We start from the raw sequence: 24,568 nt of genomic DNA, 5'->3' as shown, positions 1-24,568 counted from the left end.
ATTTTAGATTTTCAAAGAAGAAAAATGGAATAAATTCATTTCTTGCAATTCTTGCGCAAGAAATTGGTAAAAATTAAGTGGTAAAAATCGTTGAACAAAACCGGGTGGTAAGCAAATGCAACCCTGAATGGCTCTGTTCCAAACTTTTATATTTTGCCGTTTATTTGGAATTTTATAAAGCTTAAATAAATTCAAACAAAATTATCAGGTATTCAGGGCAATAAGAAATAGTAAAAATCAGGATGATTAAGTTTTTCTAAGAGAGCTGGCATTTTATTTTTGCATTACTCCTCCATGTAGCAAGAACATAAATTTGGAGACGATTGAATGAATTCCGCCCTACTAGATTTGTACATCAACCAAACGAACAAGGTATATTTTATCTTTTTCAGCTTCTTGACAAAAATAGAATATGAGAGGTACACAGAGCTACAACATCATTTTCTCTTTCTTTTATAATATATTTTTTGTAGTTTTTTCTTTAAAACGCTATGCACATTTCCGTTGTTGTAAAATTTCAATATTAAAAACACGTATTACTCTAGGCTAATGTGTGTCAAGTGAGTAAATACATAATTTAACAAACTTTGAAACGGGAAAATCAAATGGTCTCATACAGTTAATTATGTTTTACTTTTGAATTCAATCCCGCGCTATTCGACCTTTAATTAATTTTGATTCTCTATCCACCTATTTAGCCATGGAGCGTGTGTGTATGTATGTGTGTGTGTGTGTGTTAACTAACAAACCTTTGAGCTATACAGAAGTATTTAAAATATGATGCATGTTGTATATATAATATAATCGTTCAATTACATCATTAGTGATTGATGAAGCATATACTTATCAAATTCACTTCCATTTAAAGCTAATCGGTAAGAAATTTTACATTCGTGAGAGTGTGTAAGAAATCATTTCCTACCCCCTAGTGTGTGTTTGCAAGCATTCTTGTTCAAAATAAATTTTTAATAAGACAAACATGCGAGTTTCAAAAGTTTCACAAAAGCGCGACGCAGAGAACACTGCCAATGGTCAACTTCACACAGTTTATTTTTTTATTCTCAACATTTTCATTCACCCGTAATAAAATGCGGCCATTTTGGATCCTTGCAAATCTATAGAAAATGAAATGGGAAACAAGCTCTGTTTTCGACCAGAAACTAGTCTGCAGGATTCAAAAGGCACACTTTTTTTAAGTTTTGATTCTATATATTTCTGTGTAAAGATTCCCGTTGAGTGGGTGTTCCCTTTTTCAAGATATATATATTTTATATTTCGCTCGCATGTCTGATCCGTGAGTAAGGTTTGATGACTGACAATGTGCAAAGGCAGTATAATCGCTTCGTTTATCATTCATTAGCCTGTTCTCGTGCCAGAAAAACCTATCAAAAATAAATTACAACCAAAAAACACATGATAGATTGCGGCGGCGGTGGTCAGGTGCACGACATTTTTTTTTCTTGACCGGAGAAAATGATTCATTATTATATGTATGTTCGACAGGAAAGACGAAACAAGAAAATATTACTCAGAAAATACATATATTTGATGCCTACGCAGAGTAATCAGTTCTAGCTCTATCCTATTAAATTCTCTCTCATTAACATTAGTAGTCAACTGATCGTGGAAAGAGAAAAGCCTGCTTGTATTCGTTCCTTACGTTTCAAATTTGGGTTAAATTTTTTTCCGTCTAATTTACAAGAAGCGTGAAATGTTTCAGATTTGTACATATGTTATTTTGAAATCACCTATTATAATTATACAAAGTAATGAAGAATCAAATCATTTCCATGGGTTGGCATCACAAATTCTATCAATTAACTTACAAAATTCAATCATATACAATGACAAGCACGTTCTGCTCCAGCGTTTCGCTCCATCAAAGAGACATTAGTGAGGTTAGCGAACTAGCATTGTTGATGATGATCAAATGAGACAAGAGTAATAATTGTTATTACCTGCCACAAATATTCTACAAAGAGCTGGTATATTTTTACATGCAAGAGGTGTATCACATAGGTTTTCACGGAGTGTTTCCTCAACTTCTTTTAATACTTCGCAGCGACCTTTCAATGTGCCCTCGACGACTTGACAAAATCAGCCTTTTGCGTTCTAAGTAAGCCTCAAATCCAATCTAACGCTCTCAGAAAAGTCACCACACGCATTTTCCCATGATAAATGACTCAATTGTGCTTTCCGATTGGAGTCAACGATTATAAATCGATAGAGCAACTCTTAAGCTGCAATCAGAAGCAGAACAGAGGCATACAACATAAAAAATGCATTTAACGACTTTTTTGAGAGCGCTTATCTCTGTTTAAGGTCTCTAATATCAATCAAACACAGATTTTTTGTGTAAAAACTTATCACAAGAACCATTTTTAGTTTTTATTCTGCGGAAATATTTTTTAGTGACGCAAAAGGTCGATTGCATTCAAATCGGAAGCGACGTTAAGACCTTTTCTTGACATTACACCGATCCATTAGCCAATCGTTAGTTTGTAAATAGCACATAGCAATTCCAATCTTCCCATTCAAGTAACAGTGACGAAACATCCATCATAAGAGTCTACAAAGTTCCCGTCTCTTTTTGTCCAGCAGAAGGAAATCCTACCAATAAATCTTCATTGTTCTTCATATTACATTCAGTCAAATTGCCTTAAAAATAATGAACTTTTTAATATAGAGTTTTTAAACCAAATAAAGACAAGGAAGAAAGTCATCTGCGAAAAAAAACAGCCCTGGTAATACTAATGTGATTAAAATTACTCGCTTTCGAACAGCCGAAAATAATTCAGAGTTATGGCTGGCTGGCTTTTAATGAGACGCCGCCCACGCAATCTATGTACATTTTCACCCTTCTCACGTTTACAAATAGGACGGACTGGAAAATATTGGCGATTCCATGAATTTTCTATTCATTTTTCACAAAGTTTCGCGCGCTTTCCTTACCAAGTACCGAGAGTGTGTAAAAAAGAAACTTAAGCTTAATGAAATCATCAGTAAGTCGTACTCAGTCAGAACCAAAACGCATTTCGCATCGCTCATCATCGTGTCTCGATTAGTTAGTTTTACCAGGGCAACGCAAATGTGCACTCGCAATGAAAAAACACAGCAGTCCGAGTTCAGTAATGTGTCGACGGGCCCAATCTCCCTCGAAATAGGCCCAGCGCGCGCGCTGACTTGCTTTTTCTTGCCTCTTCATCTCAGTCAGTCAGCTGCTCGGCTTCCTCGGCGCGATTCTTCTTCTACTCCGTAAGGCAGCCGATAGCTTAGCAGTGCCGTTAATCCCAGCCATTCTCTTTGATCATGTGGGCTAACTCGATTATGTACTTTCCCTCCTTGTACTTCTGGCTCAGCTCAAATGCGTGCTCCTGCAAAAAGACAACACAACCGTCAGCGCTTGTGCTGATTCCACACTTTTTCGGCATCCGCCAAATCTTAAATCCCATTTCCGCTCAGTAAGACCACGGTCTTGTCTCGATTGGGAATGGAGGAAATTGCAGGAGAAATCATGGATGATATCGTAAAATAAAATACAGCTTGCCGTAGAGCTGGCAAAATGGGACAGTAAGTAATAGAAAAAAGGGTTGAACGTGAGGACGAAATGCCAAGGGTTAGAGGACAAAATCGACGACATTTACGCGAGAAGTTAGTCTTTACTAGCAGATTTCGATGAAATATAAAATTTCACGGGTTTTACGGGACAATTTTGGGACTTTGAGACCTCAGTATCCCATCTTCCCATGGAGGTTTGGATTCCTCTCGCTGAACCCGATCGAACTGATACTAAATTTGATGTCCTAGGTCAAGATTACGTTAATTTTAATTAATAATTTAAATTTTAGAAATGAGCTCTGGGTTTTGGAATTTTAAAAATGAGATTGAAAGTTGTCCCATGACATTTTCGAACTTTTGTGAAAGTTTCAGAGTAGTATTCCACTCAAAAAACACGTATTTTTCGACTTTATTGCGTTTTTAAAATATTGCCAACTTCAAACCTCAGGTTCCAACCATCAGAATTGCAAAAACTGCACACCGTTAAACTAGTCACGTTTCTTTAAGGTTTAAAATTACTTTAAATTATTCGAAACACACTCAAATATACCACCACATCCCATATTTCAAAATTAATACGATTTTGTCTAAATTAAATGCAAAATAAATTATTTTTTCTTTTAAAGGGTGGAGGGTGAGCAAAGCACCCCCTCAACCCTTCATCTGATCAGTGCAGGTCAAGACGAGTCTAAAGGTGGGTAGTTTTAGAAATCCTGATTGTTAGAACCAAAGGTTTGGATGTGCAAAAAACAAAAATGTAAAAAATTGCTCTAGAGTTTTTAAAAAAGCTAAATAGAATAACAATCTGAAATAAATTCACACATGTAATGAGACAAGTTTTAAGCTCATACGAGTTTCAAAATTAAAATTCACGAGCAAATGTTTGTTTAAAACCCTAAATTAACAGAAATTACCATTAACCTTGATCTAGAACACCAAATTCGGTGTTAATTCGATCAGGCTTTGTGAGAGGAATTTAAAATACATAATATTATTTTAAAATTGCTCCTCAGAAGTCCCAAATTGTCCCGTAAAAAAATATTCTGTCGAAACAAATTGTATAACGCAATCTACTATGCAAAAATGGATTTCTGGTTGCTTGACCTCGGCTAAACTTTTTCTTTGTGAAGAGACATTATTTGCAAGAGCAGCAAAACTCACATATTTCCATCCAAGGGTTGTTTTGCAGCATTCACAATAAATGTCAGCCACTGCGTGCAAACCAGTCAGCAAAACTCTTTCTTCAGCTGGACCGCAGCCGACGTTCACCCTGAAAGATGTTTTATTTATTAGCGACGGCGTCTTTTTCTCTCCAGTGGTCGAGCGAATCGATTCTACATCATGCACCCAAATATAATCGCGAAGGATGGGAAAACGAGCAGGCTGTCCGTCTGCATGTCTGCCTTGGGATTTGCGAGCGAAAAATGTGCGAAAAGCGGCGATACTTACACTGAGTTGAAGAGGTATGCGCGTCCTTGGCTGCCTTGGAATGACTGCAACAAGGGAAATTGACGTTATAGCGCTTTTGATCACATGTCTTTTGTTCAAGTTTAATTAATTACACAATTTTGCTGATCATAAAACAGTAATATAGCTATTTATCATTTTCAAGTAGACAAAATTCGCAATGATTTATTCACTTTGCCAAAAAAACGGTCTAAATTTGGAAAATGAAACTTGGAGTGGAGTGTATAGCGGCGTTTCTTTTTATTCTAAAAGTGAACCCTATGAAAATTTTAATAAAGCACTTTGAAAGTGCTTTCCCAGTAAAAAAGTGAAAAATAAAAACAATAAACACAACAAAATTACACTAATTTCTACTTCCACCATGAATATGATGGAAATAAACAATAAAATTGCATCCGTTGCGTGAGCATGGAGCAATCATGGCAGTTTGATATTTTTCTCTTGTTTGATTACCCTAAACTTTGCACGAAACTAATATCATGAAGCCAGTTTTGAGACGAAATCGGCGATAGATTCAATCACAAATTAACTTCTTATTATCCAAGCCTAAGAGCACAAATAAATAAATTTAAAGTGATGAATCCCCTTTAATTTACATCCCTAAGATTCTGAAATATTAATATTAATTTATTCAATATTATCTATGTAAAAATAGTCTAGGTTATTTTAAATAATTTAAATCAAACCCCCAGTTTTCCAGTTCATTTGCTTACATTATTGAGTGACTTCCTCGTTCGGTTTTGAGCAATTCCGTGCCTTCGTAATTGAATGTTAATTCGCATCGTTCCAGCGAATGCCTTGGTTTCATCAGCATCGGGTCAATAGGAACGCGCATTCTAATTGCTTTCCACGCAACCGACACTGCACACTCGTGGGAAATGGGAAAGCCATTTTCTGCTCGATCGAGTCGCATCCCGCATTAGCCAACGGTAATGCTCATTGGCAACCACTTCCGGAAGAGCAGGGTCGACTTGGCTTTATCCGTTGCTACCCAGGGTAATTTATCAGGAAATAATTTTCGATTGTTACCGGAAGATGAGGCTTCATTTGATGATTCTTAGTTAGTTTAAATCAACTTTTAATGTGTTTGTGCGGTTATAGATCGATAGAGCAACTCTTTAGCTTCAAGTAGACACCACTCAGAAGCAGAATAAAGGCGGAAAATTCGTCCGGCTACATTTTCTGGATCGATTATCTCTGTTTAGGGTCTGTACTTGACACTGCTATCAATTAAGACGTAGGGCAAGTTGTTTAGGTTGTTAAAGTAGGAATGATACAGGGCAACAATTCAAAATTGTTTGATGCCATAAACAATTGATCGATAAAAAATTTGTTCGACAATTTGCAATAATAAAAAAGGACCTTCCTACAAGAAAAATTCAAATTTTGCCAATTTTCTCCAAAATTTACCGTGCTTGAACATATTTTCTTGGCATATTCCGATTCCTCTCGTCGAGATCTGTCCAACGGTGTGTGTCACTTATTGGGGAAACTCTTTGTTGTGAAATTAAATCGGATTTCAAGAAAGGAGACAGCCTTCACCATTTGAAAAGCACGGTAACTTTCCAGCCGATTTTCTAAAAAAATTACAGCGCTCCTTAGGTCAATTTAGGCTTTAACTGAATCCTAAGGGGCGAGTTTATGCATTGCCAACAACCATTTTCCAGGCTTTTGCAGTATCATTCCTCTTTAACTGTAATTGTGGGTTGGATTAGTTTTATTTCGTGTCGATAATCCTGCGAAATTCGCTTCCGCCTTAATACATAATATGAGGCAATCTGCAGGTCAGTGGCCAGCTTGGGACGGGCGTGTTCTTCGCGGCCGCGGATGTGAACTCTGGCATTATGCAGGAGCGAGCACTAGTTGGCTCTCTCGTGGATTTACGTGTCAGCTGTTATTATTACGCTTTTTCAACGACACACACACACAAGCACACGACAAATTGAGCTCGTTTCGAATCGGGAGCAGAGCGATTACCCTGGCTCTCGCTCGAGATAGGGCGCGCGCGGAGACTGACACGTGGCCTCCTTTCGGTTCATCGGTCCCGTGTTCTAATGCAGATCGCCCTTTGACCTGCCCGGCACACCAGCGACACACACGGTTGCAACAGCACACTGTTGCTCTGCGGGTTGCCTAACTGGAGCGAGGAGCGGTGGAGAAAAGAGAGGTAATTGCATTCGTGGGCAGCAGCCCCGCGTTTGCCTCCACTTTTATTACTCCCGAGCGCAGAACGCAGTCACTGGAGACGGACCCACGACCACCGCAGGCCTTTGTGTTATTCTTTTGCATCCACTCTGCGCCAAACGAGACCAAGTTTTTGAAAGGGATGCGTCGCAGCAAAGGGCACTCATCAGTCTGAATTGACGTGTGGATTGGGAAAACGCCTTGTTTAACCATTTGCCCGGGGGATGAAATTGTGGTGGGAAATTGGGGTGTGAAATAGAGGTTGAGGGGTGAGCACTCATTAAAAACCATTCAGCACACCAGGGGAAGTCAAGGCAAGTCGAACGGTGTGCTATTTTTCATTTCTGACCCTTGGAATCACAACATTTGCAATTTTTTTTTAAATTAAAAATTTAATTTCACGAAAACGAAGCAAAAAACCACCGTGAAATTTCCATACAAGTTCACACGCACCCTGAGACCTCTTTTGAAGGGCGTTTTAGATTTCTCGAGTTTTCAAATTCCCGAAAATACACCCGGAATTTTTTTTAAATGACTCTTGACATTATATTCGGTGTTCATTCGATCGGGCTTGACGAGAGGAGTTCAACGCCTACTTTAATTTTTAAATTTTACCAACTCAAAAAGAGCTATTGCATTTCCAAATAATAATTTTATATTATTTTTGAGCTGCCGTCGTTGGTTAAGAAAATTTTCAAATGTTATTCCTTTGATCTTGCTTCAATCGTGGAGAAGTGCCCCAAATTCAATAAATTCACCACCAAATAAAGAGTTTCTTTGTGTCATCCGAATCCAGACGTACGCAGGCCAAGGTCGGACGCTTGTTTGCATGCGGCTGCCGGCGGCACCGTCGTTTGACTTACGCACCCACTGAGCTATCGCTGCCATCAACCTTGGAGACCGCGCCGGAAAACCCTCCTATTTCAACGTCTCATCCAAGAATCGTCAAAACACGCCGCGTTTTTTTCTCTCTCTCTTTTAACCCATCCATTCCGGCGATTCAGAGTGAAAGAGAGAGAGACGCATAAAAGCGATCGTAAAATCAGAGCCGGCGGCGCAGAGGCGCGAAATTTATTGCTGGCAGCGGCAAAACAATGACGGTTTCCGGATTAGCTATTCCGTCCGAATTATTGGATCAAAATCCGGCCCGGTCAAGCGAGCCGTTTCCATGGAGCCCAAAAATGGGGGATGAAACGGAGCGGCGGTCCAACCGTTTCATCCGGTGTGCGGCGCTGGTTGCCTACCTAAATGTTTGTGTGGAAAAGAGGTCGTCTTTTCCGCGAACCCGGCAGGAAAGTAGCCCGCGACTTTTGCGCAGCAACAACGCCATGTAATTTCCGACCGTGCTTATTCGCGGAAAATAACGCTGTTTTTTTTGCTGGCTGGGATCTGGGATTTAATTAAAAGGGAAAGAAAAATATTGCAGGGCATGCTATGAAAGGAAGAAATGATAATAAACCAGATTTGATCAGCTTGAGGCAAATGAAGAGAACTTTACAACATTCGTTTGACTTGTTTTTGCTATGATTTTCCACCTCTCTGTTTGCTAAGAGGAAAGATATAAATAAATTGATAAATTACCAGACTTTTGCAGAATTTTCCTCAATTCAATGGTTCTTGATAAGAAGAGGGTCGTTTTAGAGAGATTTTGTTTGCCTTTATTTACATGGTTGAGGTTGTAAAGAGACCCTTTGACTACTTTGGCTATCTAACTACAAAATATTGCACGATTTTCCTTTTTTTATTGTGCAAAAAGAATTTTGAGCATCGAGGGGAGTTTGCGGTATGCGGTTTTTGAAAATCCAACTGATAGAGGCTGAAATTAGGGTGTGTAAACATTTTTTTAAGCCCAAAAAAGCATCAATTTTGCAGCTTTTATTTTTCTAATAAAAATCAGGTAATACGCCATTCAAGAATTTGGCTCAGCAAATCAAATTTTTGCCTCTAAAATATGCAATATAAAAATAAAAATATTTCAATACATTCAGTTTAAATTTGAGTCCATTTCGAAAATTCAACTTAAAAGACCTTTGACGGCACCAGAAAAGTTGTTCCACTTGACGAGACGAGTTCAACGGTGTCTAATTTTTTTTACTATACGACTAATTTCAAGCAATTAGCAGAAAACTTGAAAATTCCCAAATTTAAAATTAAAAGCCGCAAATATGGGAAACTCGGGGTTTTCTCACTGTTGTTTTTAATCAAATTACGCTCTAGTTTCAGCAAAATAAAACCATCAAGATCCTCAGACCCCTGCCAGAACTCAGTCCCTTTTGTTCACAACCGATTTAGATGGTTTTAGACTCCCTAAATGGTCTTGGATTATTTCAAGTGAGGGGATTTAAGTCTTAAGATTACGTGATTCGTGCTCATTAAGTGTCTAAAAGTAGATTTAACGAGGAGAAGTAATTACTAGTCGGCGTCTTAAATTCCGTACTAATTAATCTAATTCACCTTTATAGCGAAATAAGTGTTAACAGAAAGAGACGCTGGCTCGCACAGTTTCACTTTTCAAGAGATGAAAAACTTGCTCATCCAGCACACGTTGCTGACTGGACCGCCATAAAGCAACCCTGTCGCCGCAACGTGACCGTCCTCCAGCCATAATGCACTTTTTACTTTTTGTCCGCCACACCGCGTGGACGAGGGGAGAATATTTGACAGATATCGGCGGGGGTGGTGGAGGGGGGGGGGGGGCGAGTGCTTGACCTGCATTAAGGGCAAGCCGCCTAATTAAAGAGGCTCGTGCCCCGCCGAGATGACAAACAGCTAAATATTGATCAGGCTGTGTCGGTGCAGTGACGACGAGAAACTGGCAGTGTGTCGGTGCGCTGACGTGCACACGTGCCTTCCTCTCGTGGAGCAGCAGGATATTTTTATACACACGCTCGCTAGCTGTTGCTAACTGATATCATGTGTGCTGCCAAAGCCAGCGAGCCAGTCTCGGACTTGAGCGTAATTTTCCTTCGTGAGCCTGGCGACCAAACAAAGAGCAAAAAAAAAAATCGCAACCTTGTGAGTGAGCACGAGAACGGACGGACGCGACATGAGACGACTTAAAAACCCTGCTGCTCGCTTTCGTGATACATTTTCGATTTTTCGACCTGCTTGCCGGTGAGGAGGTCTCTTCGGGGAGGATTTGAACAAGTACACTTCCTCCTCCTCGAGTTCACTGACACCTAAATCGTCGTCCTACGCGCTGGATTACGTGCCTCGGCGCTCCGACGAGACGAGGTGCCACACACGATCGTTGCCCAAGGAACGCATTTATTTTGGATGAAAGTTTAGACGGCGCCGCTGATGGGCCACACTATTTGGCGGTCACTCAAGGGAAGGAGAGTAATGACTTTGAGGTGTGAAATACTCCGTTAGCGCAACACTTTGCTGCTACGAGAGATATTTCAGACACGACTTTACATGGGCGAAACAGCACTTGGGCAAGGGTTGCGAGTCGAGTCGGTGCCTGGAGGCTGGCGAATGAAATAAACTCGGAAGCTTTCCCACGGGGTTTCTATATATGCGCAACGCAAAAAACGCGCGATTTCCTTCGCTTTGTTTGCATCCATGTTTATTACTTATCCGAGCATAACTGCCTGCTTATTTCCTTTTATTTTTTGCTGCTTTTACGAGCTGCTGTGCGCCAACACACACGCACGCCCAACAAACCAACCAAGCAGCCAGCCAGTCAGCCAGCGTTGGATTTACAACCGGGCTAATTGTTGGTAAGCTTTAATTAGAGCGGCATGTGCTGTGTGCGCGAAGTGTACTTAGTTAGCGAGAAGAATTTATAAATCTGCCCGACAGGCGGAGCAGGATAATTTTGGACTCTCCAAGGTTGAAGCCAGCGCTCACCAAGCTTGATATCTGCAATTATTTTCTTCGCTTGACATGGCGATAAATTTCAGACGAACAATAAGAGCCACCTCCACCTCTGCACGATTGTTTTTCGGCTCGATTCGTGGAAGTTGAGCCCCCACTGATTCGGCCATTGTGCTCCTCGCAACGAATTATCAGATCTATTTTTGGTAGATATGCAATCGGTTGTAAAAATAGATTGTACAAATAAAACGGGCGCGGAGTTGGTGGTCTTCGAGAGCAGTTGCGCAAATTCATTGAACATCATCCAGTCCAGACCTATTTTCGTTGCACCACACGCCGATGCATTTCTAACGCCTCTATAACGATTAAATGGAACTTGAAGAGAGGTTGAGAAAGCAGAGTTATTCATTACTTGAGCAAAAAGCCTGTCAAACGTAAAGTGGAAGTTTCTCGACTCGAATGCAAAAGAAAAAAAAGATCACGTTTTTTCAGATCACGAGCATCTAAAAAATATGATTCGCATCGACACGTGATTAATTCCCAGCTGCTGGTGGCCCGATAAGATTACACTCACTCGGCGGCCGCGAAACCACACAAGCAAGAATATCAGAATAGGACACGCGGACCCATTTCCCGTTACCGCGCCACCAACTTTCGAGCTGCAAAACCCAATTTCGCCGCAGCAACTGCGTAATTCGCTCGACAGGTCCAAAGGGCCGAGTGCGGTCCTCGTCGGATGATATTATCGTTGCCGGGGCTCGCTTTTTGCATCTCTCTCTCTCTCTCTCATGATGCGCGGCGACGGCGGCGTTTAATCCGCGGGTGCTTCAAAACAAACCTGTGTGTGTATGTGTGTGAGTGAGTGTGTTATTGTCACGTGACCAGGCGAGCTTAACCCGCTCGGCGATTGGTGCCTCGTGTTGCCAAGAGAGCGAGAAAGAGAGACGGCGAGAGAACCAGCCAGCCAGCCGGCTGGGTGTATTGATTGAGAGCGAGAGATAGAGAGAGAGCACTCTCACTAGTCAGTTCGTTCGCCTCCCTTCACGCCGGCCTACACGGCATACGCAATTTGCTGCTGAATTACAGGTGTCACCGAGCCAAGCAGCAGCAGACGACAGAGACCCTCTTTTTCAGGCCGGAATGCGCCGGGAACAAAGGAGGAAGGAAAGAACGCGCGCCGGCTGACGTGTCTCGTCTGCTCTGTGGTGGAATGAGATGTAAAAAGGGGCTGAGATTTGCAAGGATTCCGCCACACAAAGTGGGCAAATAGTTGGCGTGTGTGACAGCAGGCTTCAAAAAGCTGTTCCGAAAGAACGCTTGCTTAGAATAGGTTCACGTCAAGTTAAAAGGGAGAGAAAAAGTCCAATTGCGAGTTTGCTTAACATACAAAAACGATAAAAACTGCCTCTTTCCTAATATAGATGTTTATTTATTTTTTAATCGAGCAAGCAAAATAAATATCGAGAAACGTTCTGCGCTCGAATAGATTTTCCAGACTTTTATCTGAACACTTGTGAAAATTGATCAAGATAAGTTTTTCTACGCAGTGTAGAAAGTACTTGAAGATTGCACTACGTCGTGTTATTTTGTTTACCACTGCAGAGCTAACAGTGTCAACGACCGCGAAAAAGAGTGGCCAAGGCAATGGAAGCTCTTTTGCTGGCCAAAACAACGTCAACATATTATCAACTCGTGCGTGCAAACACTATCGAGTGTCAGCTTGTAACTTTCGCGCGTAAATCGATACTTGACGGTCGCACAGTTTGCTTTTCGCACGATGGCAGCAGCGACTCAACAACTCCATATATATCCATTTCCGTCCGAAAAAGCAGTGCTATCTGCAGCCATAAATAACAATGCTTGGTCATTATCAAGTTCAAAACGCGGTGGTGCCGCCGCCGCCGCCCCAAAGCGCAAAGCTGGAAATTGCACGGCGATAGCGACGTAGTGCGCCGGGCTTGCAGATAAGTGTAACTGCGCGTACAAAGGAGCTTTGCTTTTGCGCGTAATTTGCGCCGAAATACTCCATAACAGGTGGCCCATCAAAAGCAGCATCTCTGCTCGCAACGTTGTTTTCCTTGAAGGAAGGCAATGCAAGTGACACTAAATACGGTCTGATGAGATTGCGTTTGGCCGGTTTAGCTGACTGAGAGCAGAAATCTGATGAGGCGAATAACGACACTTCGTGGGCAGAGTCGCCAAGCGTCGCAACTTCATTAAGGCATGTACATAAATGAGGAAATGTTTTTTTTCCACAGCAGCAGATAAAGCCGCGAATGGAGATTTCATTTGATTAAAAGCAAACTGTCAGGAAAAAAGAATATCTTTCTTTAAAAACTATCTAAAAATGAGTTATTGTTATTTAAAATTATTTAAATTTTCGAGAAAATCATAGGATTGCCCGCGACGAGATTAATTATTCGATAAATTTTGCATAATCTGACATTTAACTGTTCATTGGCTAAATTTCACAAAAATAAACTTAACGAACTTCTTGCTAAAATCAGCAACTACTTCTTCTGGTTTAACGTTTCCCTAATCCAACTCGAGAGGCTACGATTAATTTGCAATTATTTCATCAAAATATAGAGATAATATTTTACAGTTCGACGAGAACGCGGAATGAATTTTCTATACTGGTACTCGACGTTATTGATTCGAGAAACACGAGTCGGCAAAGGCAATACTCAACACAATCAAGGGAATTAGCTGGATAAATAGACTCGCGCGCTTGCAGCAGCATGCCCCCGACACTCTGCAAAAAAAGTGGGGTGCACGTGCACAAATGGGTCGCGCGCCACTTTGGCCCCCGGCGTGACCTACCTTCGAGATGAGTTCATCGTGGTTGGCGAGGTGCGCCCGGCAGTGTACGCACGAGTACGTGCGGTGGCACGAAGGTAAGTACGCCTGGAAGGTCTTGACCATCATGCGGGTCGGCTGCTGAGTCTGTTGCTGTGGCTGCTGCAGCGGAGGCTGCTGCGGAGGGGACGACGGCCGCTCTGGAGGGGGGCGGCTGCAGCAGCACCAGCAGGCCAGGGTGGTGCGGCACCCCGGCTACCCAACTCCGTCGGCCACGACTGGCTTCGGGAGACCTGAACAGCAGCACAAGTCTTACGATCAGTCTCAATTTAACAGTTGTAACATTCGCAGGAATTAACAAGCTTGAAATTGATTTAAAAAGTTTGTGCACGGTAAAGCGATCGTGATTGTAGTGTATTTTTCTTTTTTTTCTTTCACTGTCGTGCTCACGAAAGAATGGTATTTCTCATTGCTTCGCGTGCTCTGAGACGATAAAATAATTAAAATAGCTGGAGCGTTTGAAATAAAAAAAATGCAGCTTTACGGATTAAAAAATAATAATATACATTTACTAAACTTACTTTTAAATATAGCGATTTTTGGAGCCAGTTATAGTGCGTCGAGCAAGGTTGTCCCAACCTGAAACAACAAAAAACAGCATTGTTATAATCACAATAATTAGTTGGCATTGTTGCTTGTATGGAGACAAATTTTGGTTGCATTACTTTGTTATAAAAATTTTCTATGGCGCAAAATAACAACTCGATTCATCTGGAGGAGAAAAGCAGCGTGACTACAATCGAGGAAACTGACCAAATCTACGCCGAATCGACTGGCAGCGCCGACGGCTACCTTTTTCGCACGCAGTTTACGATTTCGTTGCCCTCCTCGCTCGACGGAGGCAACAGCGATGAGGAGACGGAGAAAATGCACGACCGTGCCTTTCACAGCGAAAATTCCGTCCATTATCAGTGCCAACACGAAAAGGAAGGGTTCCTGAGGCACACGATAGACTTCAAAGAGGAAACCGAGTCGTTGCTCAACTGGTCAGTGTGGTAATTTCAAAAGAAATCGCCAATCCCTATTTGTATATTTCCAGTCCCGATTCGAACTCTCCCAAACAAAAGACACGGGAAGCGGTGAAAAGTGACGAAATTGACAGGCTCAAGGATGAAATCCATCAGTTGAGGAACGTCGGCGCCGTCACGACAGAATCCCTGTCTGAAGCGCAAGACACCGTGGCCAGGCTCAAAGAGCAGGAACTGGCCCTGAGGACCGAGCTTGACTGCCTGAGACAAGGAGCAGACTGGTCGGTTGAGTTGGCGAACAGTCTCCAGCAGAAGTTGGCCCACGAAAGGTCCAAAGTGAGCTGTGCTGAGGAGGCAGTGAACAAGACCAAAAAGGACAACCGGCGGCTCGAGCGAGAGCTCGAATACCTCAAGTCTGATGTGGCCGCTGCCGAGAAGGAGCTCAAGGGCTACAAACTAGGCTACACGAGACTGCAGAATGAGCTGAGGGAGACGAAAAATCAGCTTGCCTTGGAGAAAAACCGTGCGTTTACCCTAACCGATGAAAAGCACTTGCTTTCTCAAGAGATTTCACACCTCCAGATGGTAATGTACATAAACAAATAAATTCAAATCTATTTCGGTTCATTTATAGAGCCTAGATGCTGCAAATCTAGAGACGAGGCGAGTGCGTCAAGAGAACAATGAGCTCCAGGACAAAATTCAGGGCTTGAAAGAGTCGCGGCAACGCTTACAGTCGCACATGCAAAGCATCCAGGGCCAGTTTTCCAAAGAGCTCGATTCGCTGAGTCGGCAGCTTCGCGCGGCTAAGGATCGAGCCAGCTTGAATTGCAAGACGGAACTGCGAGAGTGCGATGAAGAGAAGGGCGGATTTGTGCGGCAAACGGTACGCAGCAGGTCGACAGTGCGCAGCGTGGTGAGCGGCGGCAACAGGGACTCGAGGGAGGTCCCCGTGCGAAAACTGCTCGAGGAAAACCGTCTGTTGAGGATGAACATGAGAGCCGCCGCAGATCTTATCGAAAAGTATTAATACACAATTGTGAAACGTGACGTTAAAAATTGAATTTATCTCTCGATCAGATCCGATAGCAAAATTCACTTCAGAGTTGATTGTTGATATGATTTCTAGGGAGTCAGCCAGCAGATTTCCATTTTCAGCGGTTTAATTAACCAACCGCAGCTCACTCACTCGATAAGCAAACGCGATCCATCCATCTTGCGAGTGTCATTATAGGAGAGTCGAGCTGCCTCGTTACGCCAGTTTAAGATTGCCTTATTCCGCCGAGATGACGGCATTCTGCGCTTTCAACAAGGAAGAAAATTAGCATGCGGGCGGATTACTCCTACAAAGAAAAGAAGACTTGACACGTTGATATGCGGATCAAAGTGTTCGCGTTTGAATATATATACCGACTTTTAGGCTCCAGTTCATCGATAATCTGAGGAAAGCCGTAATGAAACGAATAAATAAGCGCATTAAATCTGTAACTACTACAATTTTGATTTTCTCAAAAGGGCCAGAGTTAAAGTCTATGATGAAAGTGTTACGAAGGATAGAATTATTACCTGCTCAAATCAATACGGCTTGACGCTCGTGTGTGCCGCGGCCGCGTATCGCTATTGAGGAATAGAGAGGAAATAGCATGCACATTGTGCTCCACTTGTGTAAGTGCCTCCGAGAGCCTAGAGCGGCGATGCGATAACCTATCCCAACTCGGGTTTGATCGTGTCAGTTTCATCTGCCCGGAGTGAGCGGGCGACAGCAATGCTTCTTTCTCTTTGCCGCGTGTGTTGCAACCTACTTTAATAAAGCCAAACAAACACACATGCATGATCACCGACCGACCAACTGAACGACCGGTCGGTCGACCAGCCGACCGACGACGCCTGGGTGGTGTAATGAGGACATTCTGGGCGCGCCGAGCTCTGCAGCCAGCCAACCACCCCTCGCGAGAGCTGCAACGGCACAACATAATTATTTTGCTGGCGATGCAGCTCTCTCGCGGAAACGAGCACGGTTTCCGCGCACAAAGAAACGTCCCAGTTTGTATATTCTTTTGCTTTGCCAACCACCTCAATCGATGGTTTTCCACTCAACTTTATACTCGGCATGTTATGGCAGGTGTTCGAGGCAACTTTTCCAGTTTTCCACGCCCCTATTCCCAGACATTCAACAGGAAAATTAATTTCCATCCATCATCAGCGTGTTTAGTCATTTGCAAGTTTTATCTGGATCAAATGCAGACAACTTTTTACTGATTACTCTGCGCATTAAGAGCACTCTGCCGAGATAGGGCAACAGTTGTGTAACCTCAGGTGCAGCCAGTCCTTCCTTCCTTTCTAGAGTTTCAATATTTGTGCTATCCGTCAGCAGTTTCATCTCCCATCGCTTCTGCTCCACATCGCGGCCGCCGCCGCCGCCGTCGAGAATTAAGTAGGTTGCACATTCTGCAACAAGCTGCGTTTCCACGTACATTATCACCACGTTGGAGGAGACGCGCACTTGCATTTATTAAAGCGCAGCTGCTGAAAAAGTCGAGACCAAAGTGTCGACGCGACAATTTCTCACTGCAGCGGCAGAAACGTAATTTCGCAATGCAAATGCGGAGCTGGATGTATATTTTAATATTAGCAGCTCTTTTACGACTTCTTCTGCTTGGTAGAAGTTTGCACTTGCAACTGAGAGGCTTTGCTACAAACGCTAGAACACATGCTCGCGGTAATCAGTTCGATATAAAACAAAGAAAGCGTGTTTGCGCAACTTGCCGTGCCGATCCGAGTTAAATTACTTAGCCGACCTCCGCTCTTTGTCGCTTCGAGTCTGTTTTTCAGTTTGTTTAGAAATAGCGAACTCGGTAAATATTATGCAAACACTATTCTGTTTAATTGAAGCAATTCGCGGTGAAAGCGGAATTAACATGTTTCCTTTAAAATTCAGCGGTGACGACGGCAGCGGTAATATGTATACTTAATAATTTCTTAGCCGTTGGTACACGCATGCCAAATATCAAAAGTTCAACGGCCAGACTGCGAGGGCGATTAGTCTGTCGGCTAATGGTCGGAAAAGTTATTCATTGCCGACGAGATCGGACGCGGATTGCGTTTCGAGTTGAAACTTTACGTGTGCGCACCTCCTCTCGGTACACTGTGTCTTTCTTTTTAGCCCAACAACGATTCTCGCGTGCCGCCTGCATTTACGGTTTAATTGAGAGAAAATGTTGTAAACAGCCGTGCATTTATTTTCGGGGCCGAAATTGGACTTTTTGTTAGCCGGCAAGCAAGGTGAAAGGTCAAGGTGGCTCCGTCAGAATCCACGTGGCGTGTTTTCTTCAACTTTTATGGCAGAAACGAAATGTTCTGTGAAGCAGCTAAGTACTCGTTAACTCTGGACGAAAATAGGATAAGCCTTCGTGAGCCAACAGTTTACAAGTTTCAAGTTTTTCAGCCGTGGGTGGAAAGGGACTTTTGTCTTCATAATAAAAGAATTCGGCGCAATAATTTTTATGTCAAGTAAGGAGCTAGATGGCAAATATTTTGAGCACTCTTGAGTTGTAAAAACTGCATATCTGTTGTACACATTAATATTAATTATCATTTAATGCGCATTTTATAAAACAATTCTATCTTACGGTTTTATCAACCACTTGCTATCAGGATTAAAACCAACAACCTCGACGAGCGAGTTGCGGCTGAAAGAGCAAAACCTCTTACTTCCTACATTCCACGCCGCATGAAAAATTGCGTAAAATTGTACGTTACACGAGTAATATATCTATGCATTTCAGACGTTCAAATTTTTTCTGAATAAAAAAAAACATTCAATTTTCTCTTAAAAAGCAGCTAAAGACGTTTAAAAACAGTCTAAAAATCCAATTGAAAGTGCAAATGCAATTTTTTCCAATTTTTTAACTTACAGAGTTGAATTTTCCAGTTCAAAAACATTTCTATATTCAATTAAAAATTTAGCAATTTTTATTCTTTGAGATAGAAAAAGTGTTACAACTGCGTTTTGATTGATTTTCGTTTTCACTAAAAACGGTCTAATGTTCACGGTCCTGATTACAAAGCAAAATTTAAAAAAAAAATTGAATGCTTTGGTGGCTTTTGTAATAAAGTAAATAATTCGTCCGCCACGAACGCGTGAAAACGGTAAAGCATTTTTAGAGCACAGCCGACCTTGATATTCGGCAGAAGAGAACCAAGCGTTGAAACCATTTCTCGAACTTGCAAGCGATAAAAATAAGAAGCCTGTGAAGCATGCATGGCGGTCAGGGGCGAAATTGCCGCTGGCTGATATATATATATGCAGGCTCGTGAAACACATTCGAAACGCCACTTTTTGCCTGCGTCGCTCAAAATGTTCTGGACTGCTTGCGCTATATTGAAACAAAAGTTGCGTCGCAGTAAAACCAAAGCTCTCACTCGCCGACTGTGCGACGCAAAGTCAACGCAATTAAAATGTTAAACACACCAAGTGCATGTGCACACTTACGTACATACATACATACACCATATGTACCGCGTACAGCACAACGCGTTATCATCAGAAAAGCAATTACTCGTCCGTCCCGCTGCTAGACAGCCTCTCTCTCTCACACGTTCAAACTAAACGACAGAGCTGGATGGATCTCTCGCGACTCGTGACAGCGCCACAAACGCTCTCAATCCTGGATCCTGTACGCAGCAGGCAGAGAGACTATTCAATTTTCATTATTTACTACATACAATGCTTGATTCCTTCAATTGTTTAACTAATAGCTCTCCGAGACAATCGACTTGAGTGCTTCAAGAGAGTAAATATTTAGACAATTATTCACTCCAGACTTTGAAATAATCTCTTTGTTCGTTCATCTTAAGTATCTTTTCGGGTCGCTAGCATCGATTTTTCTGAAAATACCAGAGGACACATTTTTATTCATCTTGAGAGATTCAATAAATTTTCTCCAATCGCGAGAGGCCTAATTCACTACCCCCTGCAAACATCGATTACGGGGCTGATTTGAATGAAAAGCCTCCGCATATTGTAACAAGATGAAAAGAAAAAGATGATAAACTACACGCAAGTGCCTTTCAATATTCAACATGCCCTCAAATCCTCATTTCCCCATCAAATTAGGAAAATGGAGATCCTTGAACTACAAATTCAAATGTTTTATAGATGTAAATGTAACAGATATAAAAAACAATGGGCTTCGTTTCCAGGATTTGTCACAAGACAATAAAAAGAGCACGTATAATTCAATTTTAAGCAATTCCGACAATATTTTTAAGTCTAAACCATCAAAATCGGTTTGAAAGCTGAGCAAAATCGCGATTTTTCCGTATTTTCAATTTCAAGCCCTTACGATTGGTATTAAACCGGAGTTTTACAGGCCAACAATAAAGAACATTTTGCATTGTTGACTTAAAGAGGAATGATACTGGAAAATGCTTGTTGCCAATGCATAAACTCATCCCTTAGGATTCAGTTAAAGCCTAAATTGACCTAAGAAGCACTGTAATTTTTTGAGAAAATCGACTGGAAAGTTAGCGTGCTTTTCAAATGGTAATGGCTGTCTCCTTACTTGAAATCCGATTTAATTTCAAAACCAAGAGTTTCCCCAACAAGTGGCATACACCGTTCGACAGATCTCGACGAGAGGAATCGGAATATGCCAAGAAAATATGTTCGAGCACTGTAAATTTGAGAGAAAATTGGCAAAATTTGAATTTTTAATGTAGGAAGGTCCTTTTTTATTATTGCAAATTGTTTATCGATCAATTGTTTAAGGCATCCAACAATTTAAATAATTTTCAATTGTTGCCCAGTATCATTCCACTTTAAGCAAGTGGTTTATTAAATTTTTTTAGTCCAATTTTAGATTTTGCCAAATGGAGTGCAAATTTTGATGAAAAATTCCCAAAACTGTGAAAAAAATCGTGATTTTACAGTAATTAGCATGCAAACTTTTGAGCCAAATTTCTCAAAAAATTTCAACAATTTAGGAAAACTAGCTTTTTTTCAATTTTTATACAGTACTATTTAAAGAAAACGTAACAAAAAATGTTTCGCAAATTTTCTCTGAAGCTTTACTCTAGGCGGTCGCCGTCACAAAAACAAAGCGAACAGGTATAATGTTATGTACCTTTCAGATCAGTCTATGTCAGAGCGAGCTGGCGTGGAAAATGGAGCGTTGCTGTTGATGTCGCCGTCGCGAATATCAGAGTGCAGAACCTTTGCAAGTGTGATTATGAGGAAAAGCAGCTGTCGCTGCGCATTTGCTCGAGCGAACGGACGGACATGGGATGCGATCGGGCGGTAAACAGCGCAGCGCGACCGACTACTACGCAGCACCACCACCGCCGACCGACCGACCGGCCGACCAAGAGCATTAATTAATTATGCATGCGCGCGACTATTGTGATTAGACGGAATTAAGTCACACCACCGGCCTGGTGGATGCGCCGATTAAAATACATGAATTCAGATTCGAAGGCCGGCCAGCGCGCTCGCAGACGCACCAGACGATGCCGCCGCACACGTTCGTATTTTCACGTCAAAGGCACAAAAGCCCAATTTCGTGCGGTTTTATTTAGTTGTACGCCCGCTCTCGTTCCGTTGGTTTTGCGTTCTTTGCACTTAGCGAGAACAAAGCAGGACAGAAACCTGAGAGTGCGTCGCTCCTGCGATTGTTTTCCGCCATCAAGCCATATTAACACTGGCAAACGGCAAAATTATTCACAGTGAAACTGTCTGGGAGACAAACTATTGTTAAAAATACAAAGAGTAAAAACATTTTAAACGCTGGAATTTTTATTTCTTTTGTATTTCATTCAAATAAAAACTGTTTGGCATGTTTTGCTTGAAATCTGGCATGTGGGGGTAACTTAGAGTGAGTATTTTTCTATTAAAATTAGTGCAGGGGGTTGAAAGGGGTGGGATGAGCACCCCTTAACCCATCAGCTGGTCAGGGGAGGTCAAGACGAGTCTAATGATGGGTAGTTTTTGAAATTCTGATGGTTACAACCCGAGATTTAGAGTTGCTAATATTTGCAAAACACAAAAAAAATCGAAAAATTTGTGTTTTGGTCGAGATTTGAAGAGGCACTTTTAAAACACCAAAAATAACACCACTCTGAAATATTCGCACATGTTTTAAGCATGTTTTTTAATTTCCAAAATCTTCTGAGCTCACCTCCAAAATCATAATTAAAAATTAAATTTATGGACCTAGGACATCAAATTTGTTTTTAGTTCGATCGGGCTCATCAAGAGGGAAGCACACCTTATTTTTGAAGTTGTACCACGGAGAGATGAGACACTACGGCGTGTTCCAAAAAGAATAATATTTACTTTTATTTTGAGGCGACAATTTCTTCCAGTTCGCTCGGCCCCATGCCAATTTTGCCTCCTGCCGTGACATTTCGTCACTTAGTTTTTAAAAACACTTTAGCCGTGGTGGCTGTGCCCCGATAAATAAAATGCATTTATTTTAGCCAAGTGCCCGAAGAGAGGCGGCCAGGCCGGCAGCACCACGGCCGCATACACTCCGCCAGCTGCTGATAAGACAAGACACAGCCCGCGCCTTTGTTTGTGTCTGAATATCTTCTTTTTCTTCGCTTCCTCTTCGTTGGTCCGCCTCCTCGCGTGCTCGGCTGCTTTGCCCAATTTCTCTTGCCTCTCTTATCTGCGATTTTTTTCATTTTGCTTTGGCTTGGCGTGCGCTGCTCATTGTTTCGAGCCTGTTATCAGCCACGCGCGATTGTCTGCGAATTTCGCGCCAGCTGGCCGACCCGCCACTCAGCGGAAAATTAATATTTTGCCGCGGCTGTAGGCAACAGCGGAAGCCGCCGCGAGCAGATTTGTGCGCAGTGTTTTCGTCAGCACAAGAAGACAAATTTGAAATATCATTTTTTCAAGTGGGTGTATTTTCATTAGCACGATGAGCAAGAAATATTCATTTTCTTGTCCGTATCGCGGATAACTTTTTGAACCTTGCACGGCGACCCATCAGAAGACTGTACTGCGAACGACGGCTGCTTATTATCGCCATCATCATCATTTTCGTCGAGCACACCGCGCCGCTGCACGTGCACCCGCGCCACCGGCAGCCAGGCAGGCAGGCAGGCAACAGCATCTTTTTTCTCTCGTCGCTATTCGCCAACAGTTATTATGACGAGCGGGCGCACACGGAATTTTCGCGCATACACAGCTGCGTGTCATGGGGATTTACCGACTGTCCGAGGCACGGTTTTTTATTTACTTGAACTGCGAGGTGAATCACGCATCTCGCTCGCACGTGTGAGTGATCTGAATAACGGAGCTAATTTAATTATTAATTCAGAGAGCCACAACACGTGTACTGAGGACGTCTGAAAACTTAAATTGAATGCAATGAGCACACTTTTCAGGCCGAGATGTTGAAATATGCTTTTTGATCAGGCAGGTAATTTTCAAATTTATCTGGTTGACAACTGTGTAGGTTAAAATAATTTAACCTTGCATTAGGTTCATAAAATTTCAAAAGACATTTGAATGAAAAGTCAGACCACCTCATTTTCCGCTCTTAATTTATTTATTTATTTATTTTACGGTTCAAAACTCCGTTCTAAAAGCAATTACATTTCTAAAGACGCGATGATTTAAACTCGTTCCCAGCATGCGAAGAAAGGCTAAAAAGCAGACTGATTTCATTTCCGAAATTGAATCAAAAGCGCTCGCGAGACGCATTACGTAAATGAAAAGACAGACTGTTCTCTCTTTATATTCTGCAGCTCAATTTCGCGGCATAATCCAGTTTTCTGCTCCGGCTGCACACGATAAATCTCGTCGTCTGCAGCCTTAGAGTGAATAATTAGCCAGGCAGCAGAACAAAAACTGTGCGGTGGTTGAACTAAAGTACAGGCAGGATTTGTGCGGTGGCAGCGAAAGAGCTTTTTTAGGACTCTGCTCTGGAAACTAAACACCTCCTGCCAGACGCGGCTTTCTGCAGTATGAACCAGAAATTAAATGTCTTTTTTGCCGCACGGTTAAATTTATGTGAAACTAACAAGGGGAACGCCCCTAATAATCCGAAAGTATGGTGTTTTTCGCTACAAATCGATTATGTTTAATGAAAGATGACAATTTTCCAATAGTCACAGCTTAAACTAATTTCCAATTGCCATAACTTCTTGCCAAGAGGTCGGATTTAAAAATAAAAAGTTACTTGACATATTTGCAATCTTCTCTTCGAGACGAATCAAACGATCGATACGATTTTTGTTACTTTTGATCAATTTCTGCTCTGGGAAAATTGAATGCAGAAATTCAACGGCTTATATTAATTTTTTCTTAGTTTGTTTTCATAAAATCAAGCTTTGTTTCGGTCATTTATACTTTTCTTGGAAATTTTTCAGCATGTGCAAAAAATTGAAAATTTGATCCGCTTTCCGAATAGGAAAAGGTTTTCGACCTAGCACTCGCAGCAGACTAAGATTTAGAGCCTGCTCAAGTTCCAATCACGTCGCACGATTTTTTTTCAGCGCTAATGCGCAGCGCCCGTCTGGTGGAGCCGGTGGTGCGAAAAATAATTGCGGCGTTTGATGGCAAAAGTGCGTCTGCTTCGCGGCTTCGGGCTGGAGCACATTCATAAAGGAGGCTAGTCTAATTCGGGGCGCGCGCAAACCAAAATATACAAGTACGCGGTTGATATCTTCCAATGAGCACTCAACCGCGCGCCCGCGGCTTTGTT

At 42.0% G+C, this 24,568-nt stretch overlaps 2 protein-coding genes across 4 annotated transcripts in view; one reads left to right on the top strand and one right to left on the bottom strand.

Annotated features, from left to right (window-relative positions):
* Positions 1–246: 246 nt before the first annotated feature.
* Ypel (Yippee-like) overlaps positions 247–24,568 on the bottom strand; it is a 30,092-nt gene continuing 5,770 nt past the window's right edge. Inside the window, exons 1-6 of one of the 3 annotated variants that reach the window (XM_065487462.1) lie at positions 20,981–21,136; positions 14,409–14,466; positions 13,852–14,120; positions 5,008–5,051; positions 4,720–4,828; positions 247–3,374 (exon numbers count right to left, since the gene is read on the bottom strand). In XM_065487462.1, coding sequence (XP_065343534.1) covers positions 3,285–3,374; positions 4,720–4,828; positions 5,008–5,051; positions 13,852–13,956 — 348 coding nt within the window. In that variant the 5' untranslated portion in view covers positions 13,957–14,120; positions 14,409–14,466; positions 20,981–21,136 and the 3' untranslated portion in view covers positions 247–3,284. Of the gene's footprint in view, positions 3,375–4,719; positions 4,829–5,007; positions 5,052–13,851; positions 14,121–14,408; positions 14,467–15,589; positions 15,699–20,980; positions 21,137–24,568 lie in introns of those variants that run through there. The other 2 variants (XM_065487463.1, XM_065487461.1) reach the window with 2 other exon arrangements.
* Positions 14,572–16,367, top strand: LOC135942506 (myosin-11-like). Its single transcript, XM_065488641.1, has 3 exons — positions 14,572–14,873; positions 14,927–15,440; positions 15,490–16,367. Exons 1-3 carry the CDS (start codon positions 14,572–14,574, stop codon positions 15,883–15,885), a joined length of 1,212 nt encoding a protein of 403 aa, XP_065344713.1. The 3' UTR covers positions 15,886–16,367.

This window comes from Cloeon dipterum, chromosome 4 (assembly GCF_949628265.1).
Source record: "Cloeon dipterum chromosome 4, ieCloDipt1.1, whole genome shotgun sequence".
Taxonomy (NCBI): Eukaryota; Metazoa; Arthropoda; class Insecta; order Ephemeroptera; family Baetidae; genus Cloeon; species Cloeon dipterum.
Note: the sequence above shows the minus strand (reverse complement) of the source record. Positions and strands in the feature narration are given on the sequence as shown.

Bases quoted from the DNA above. Each gene is read 5' to 3' on its own strand.
- LOC135942506 (XM_065488641.1), top strand. From the start codon at position 14,572: ATGGCGCAAAATAACAACTCGATTCATCTGGAGGAGAAAAGCAGCGTG. The intron at 14,874-14,926 runs GTCAGTGTGGTA...GTATATTTCCAG, and splicing joins ACCGAGTCGTTGCTCAACTG to TCCCGATTCGAACTCTCCCA. The intron at 15,441-15,489 runs GTAATGTACATA...GTTCATTTATAG, and splicing joins AGATTTCACACCTCCAGATG to AGCCTAGATGCTGCAAATCT.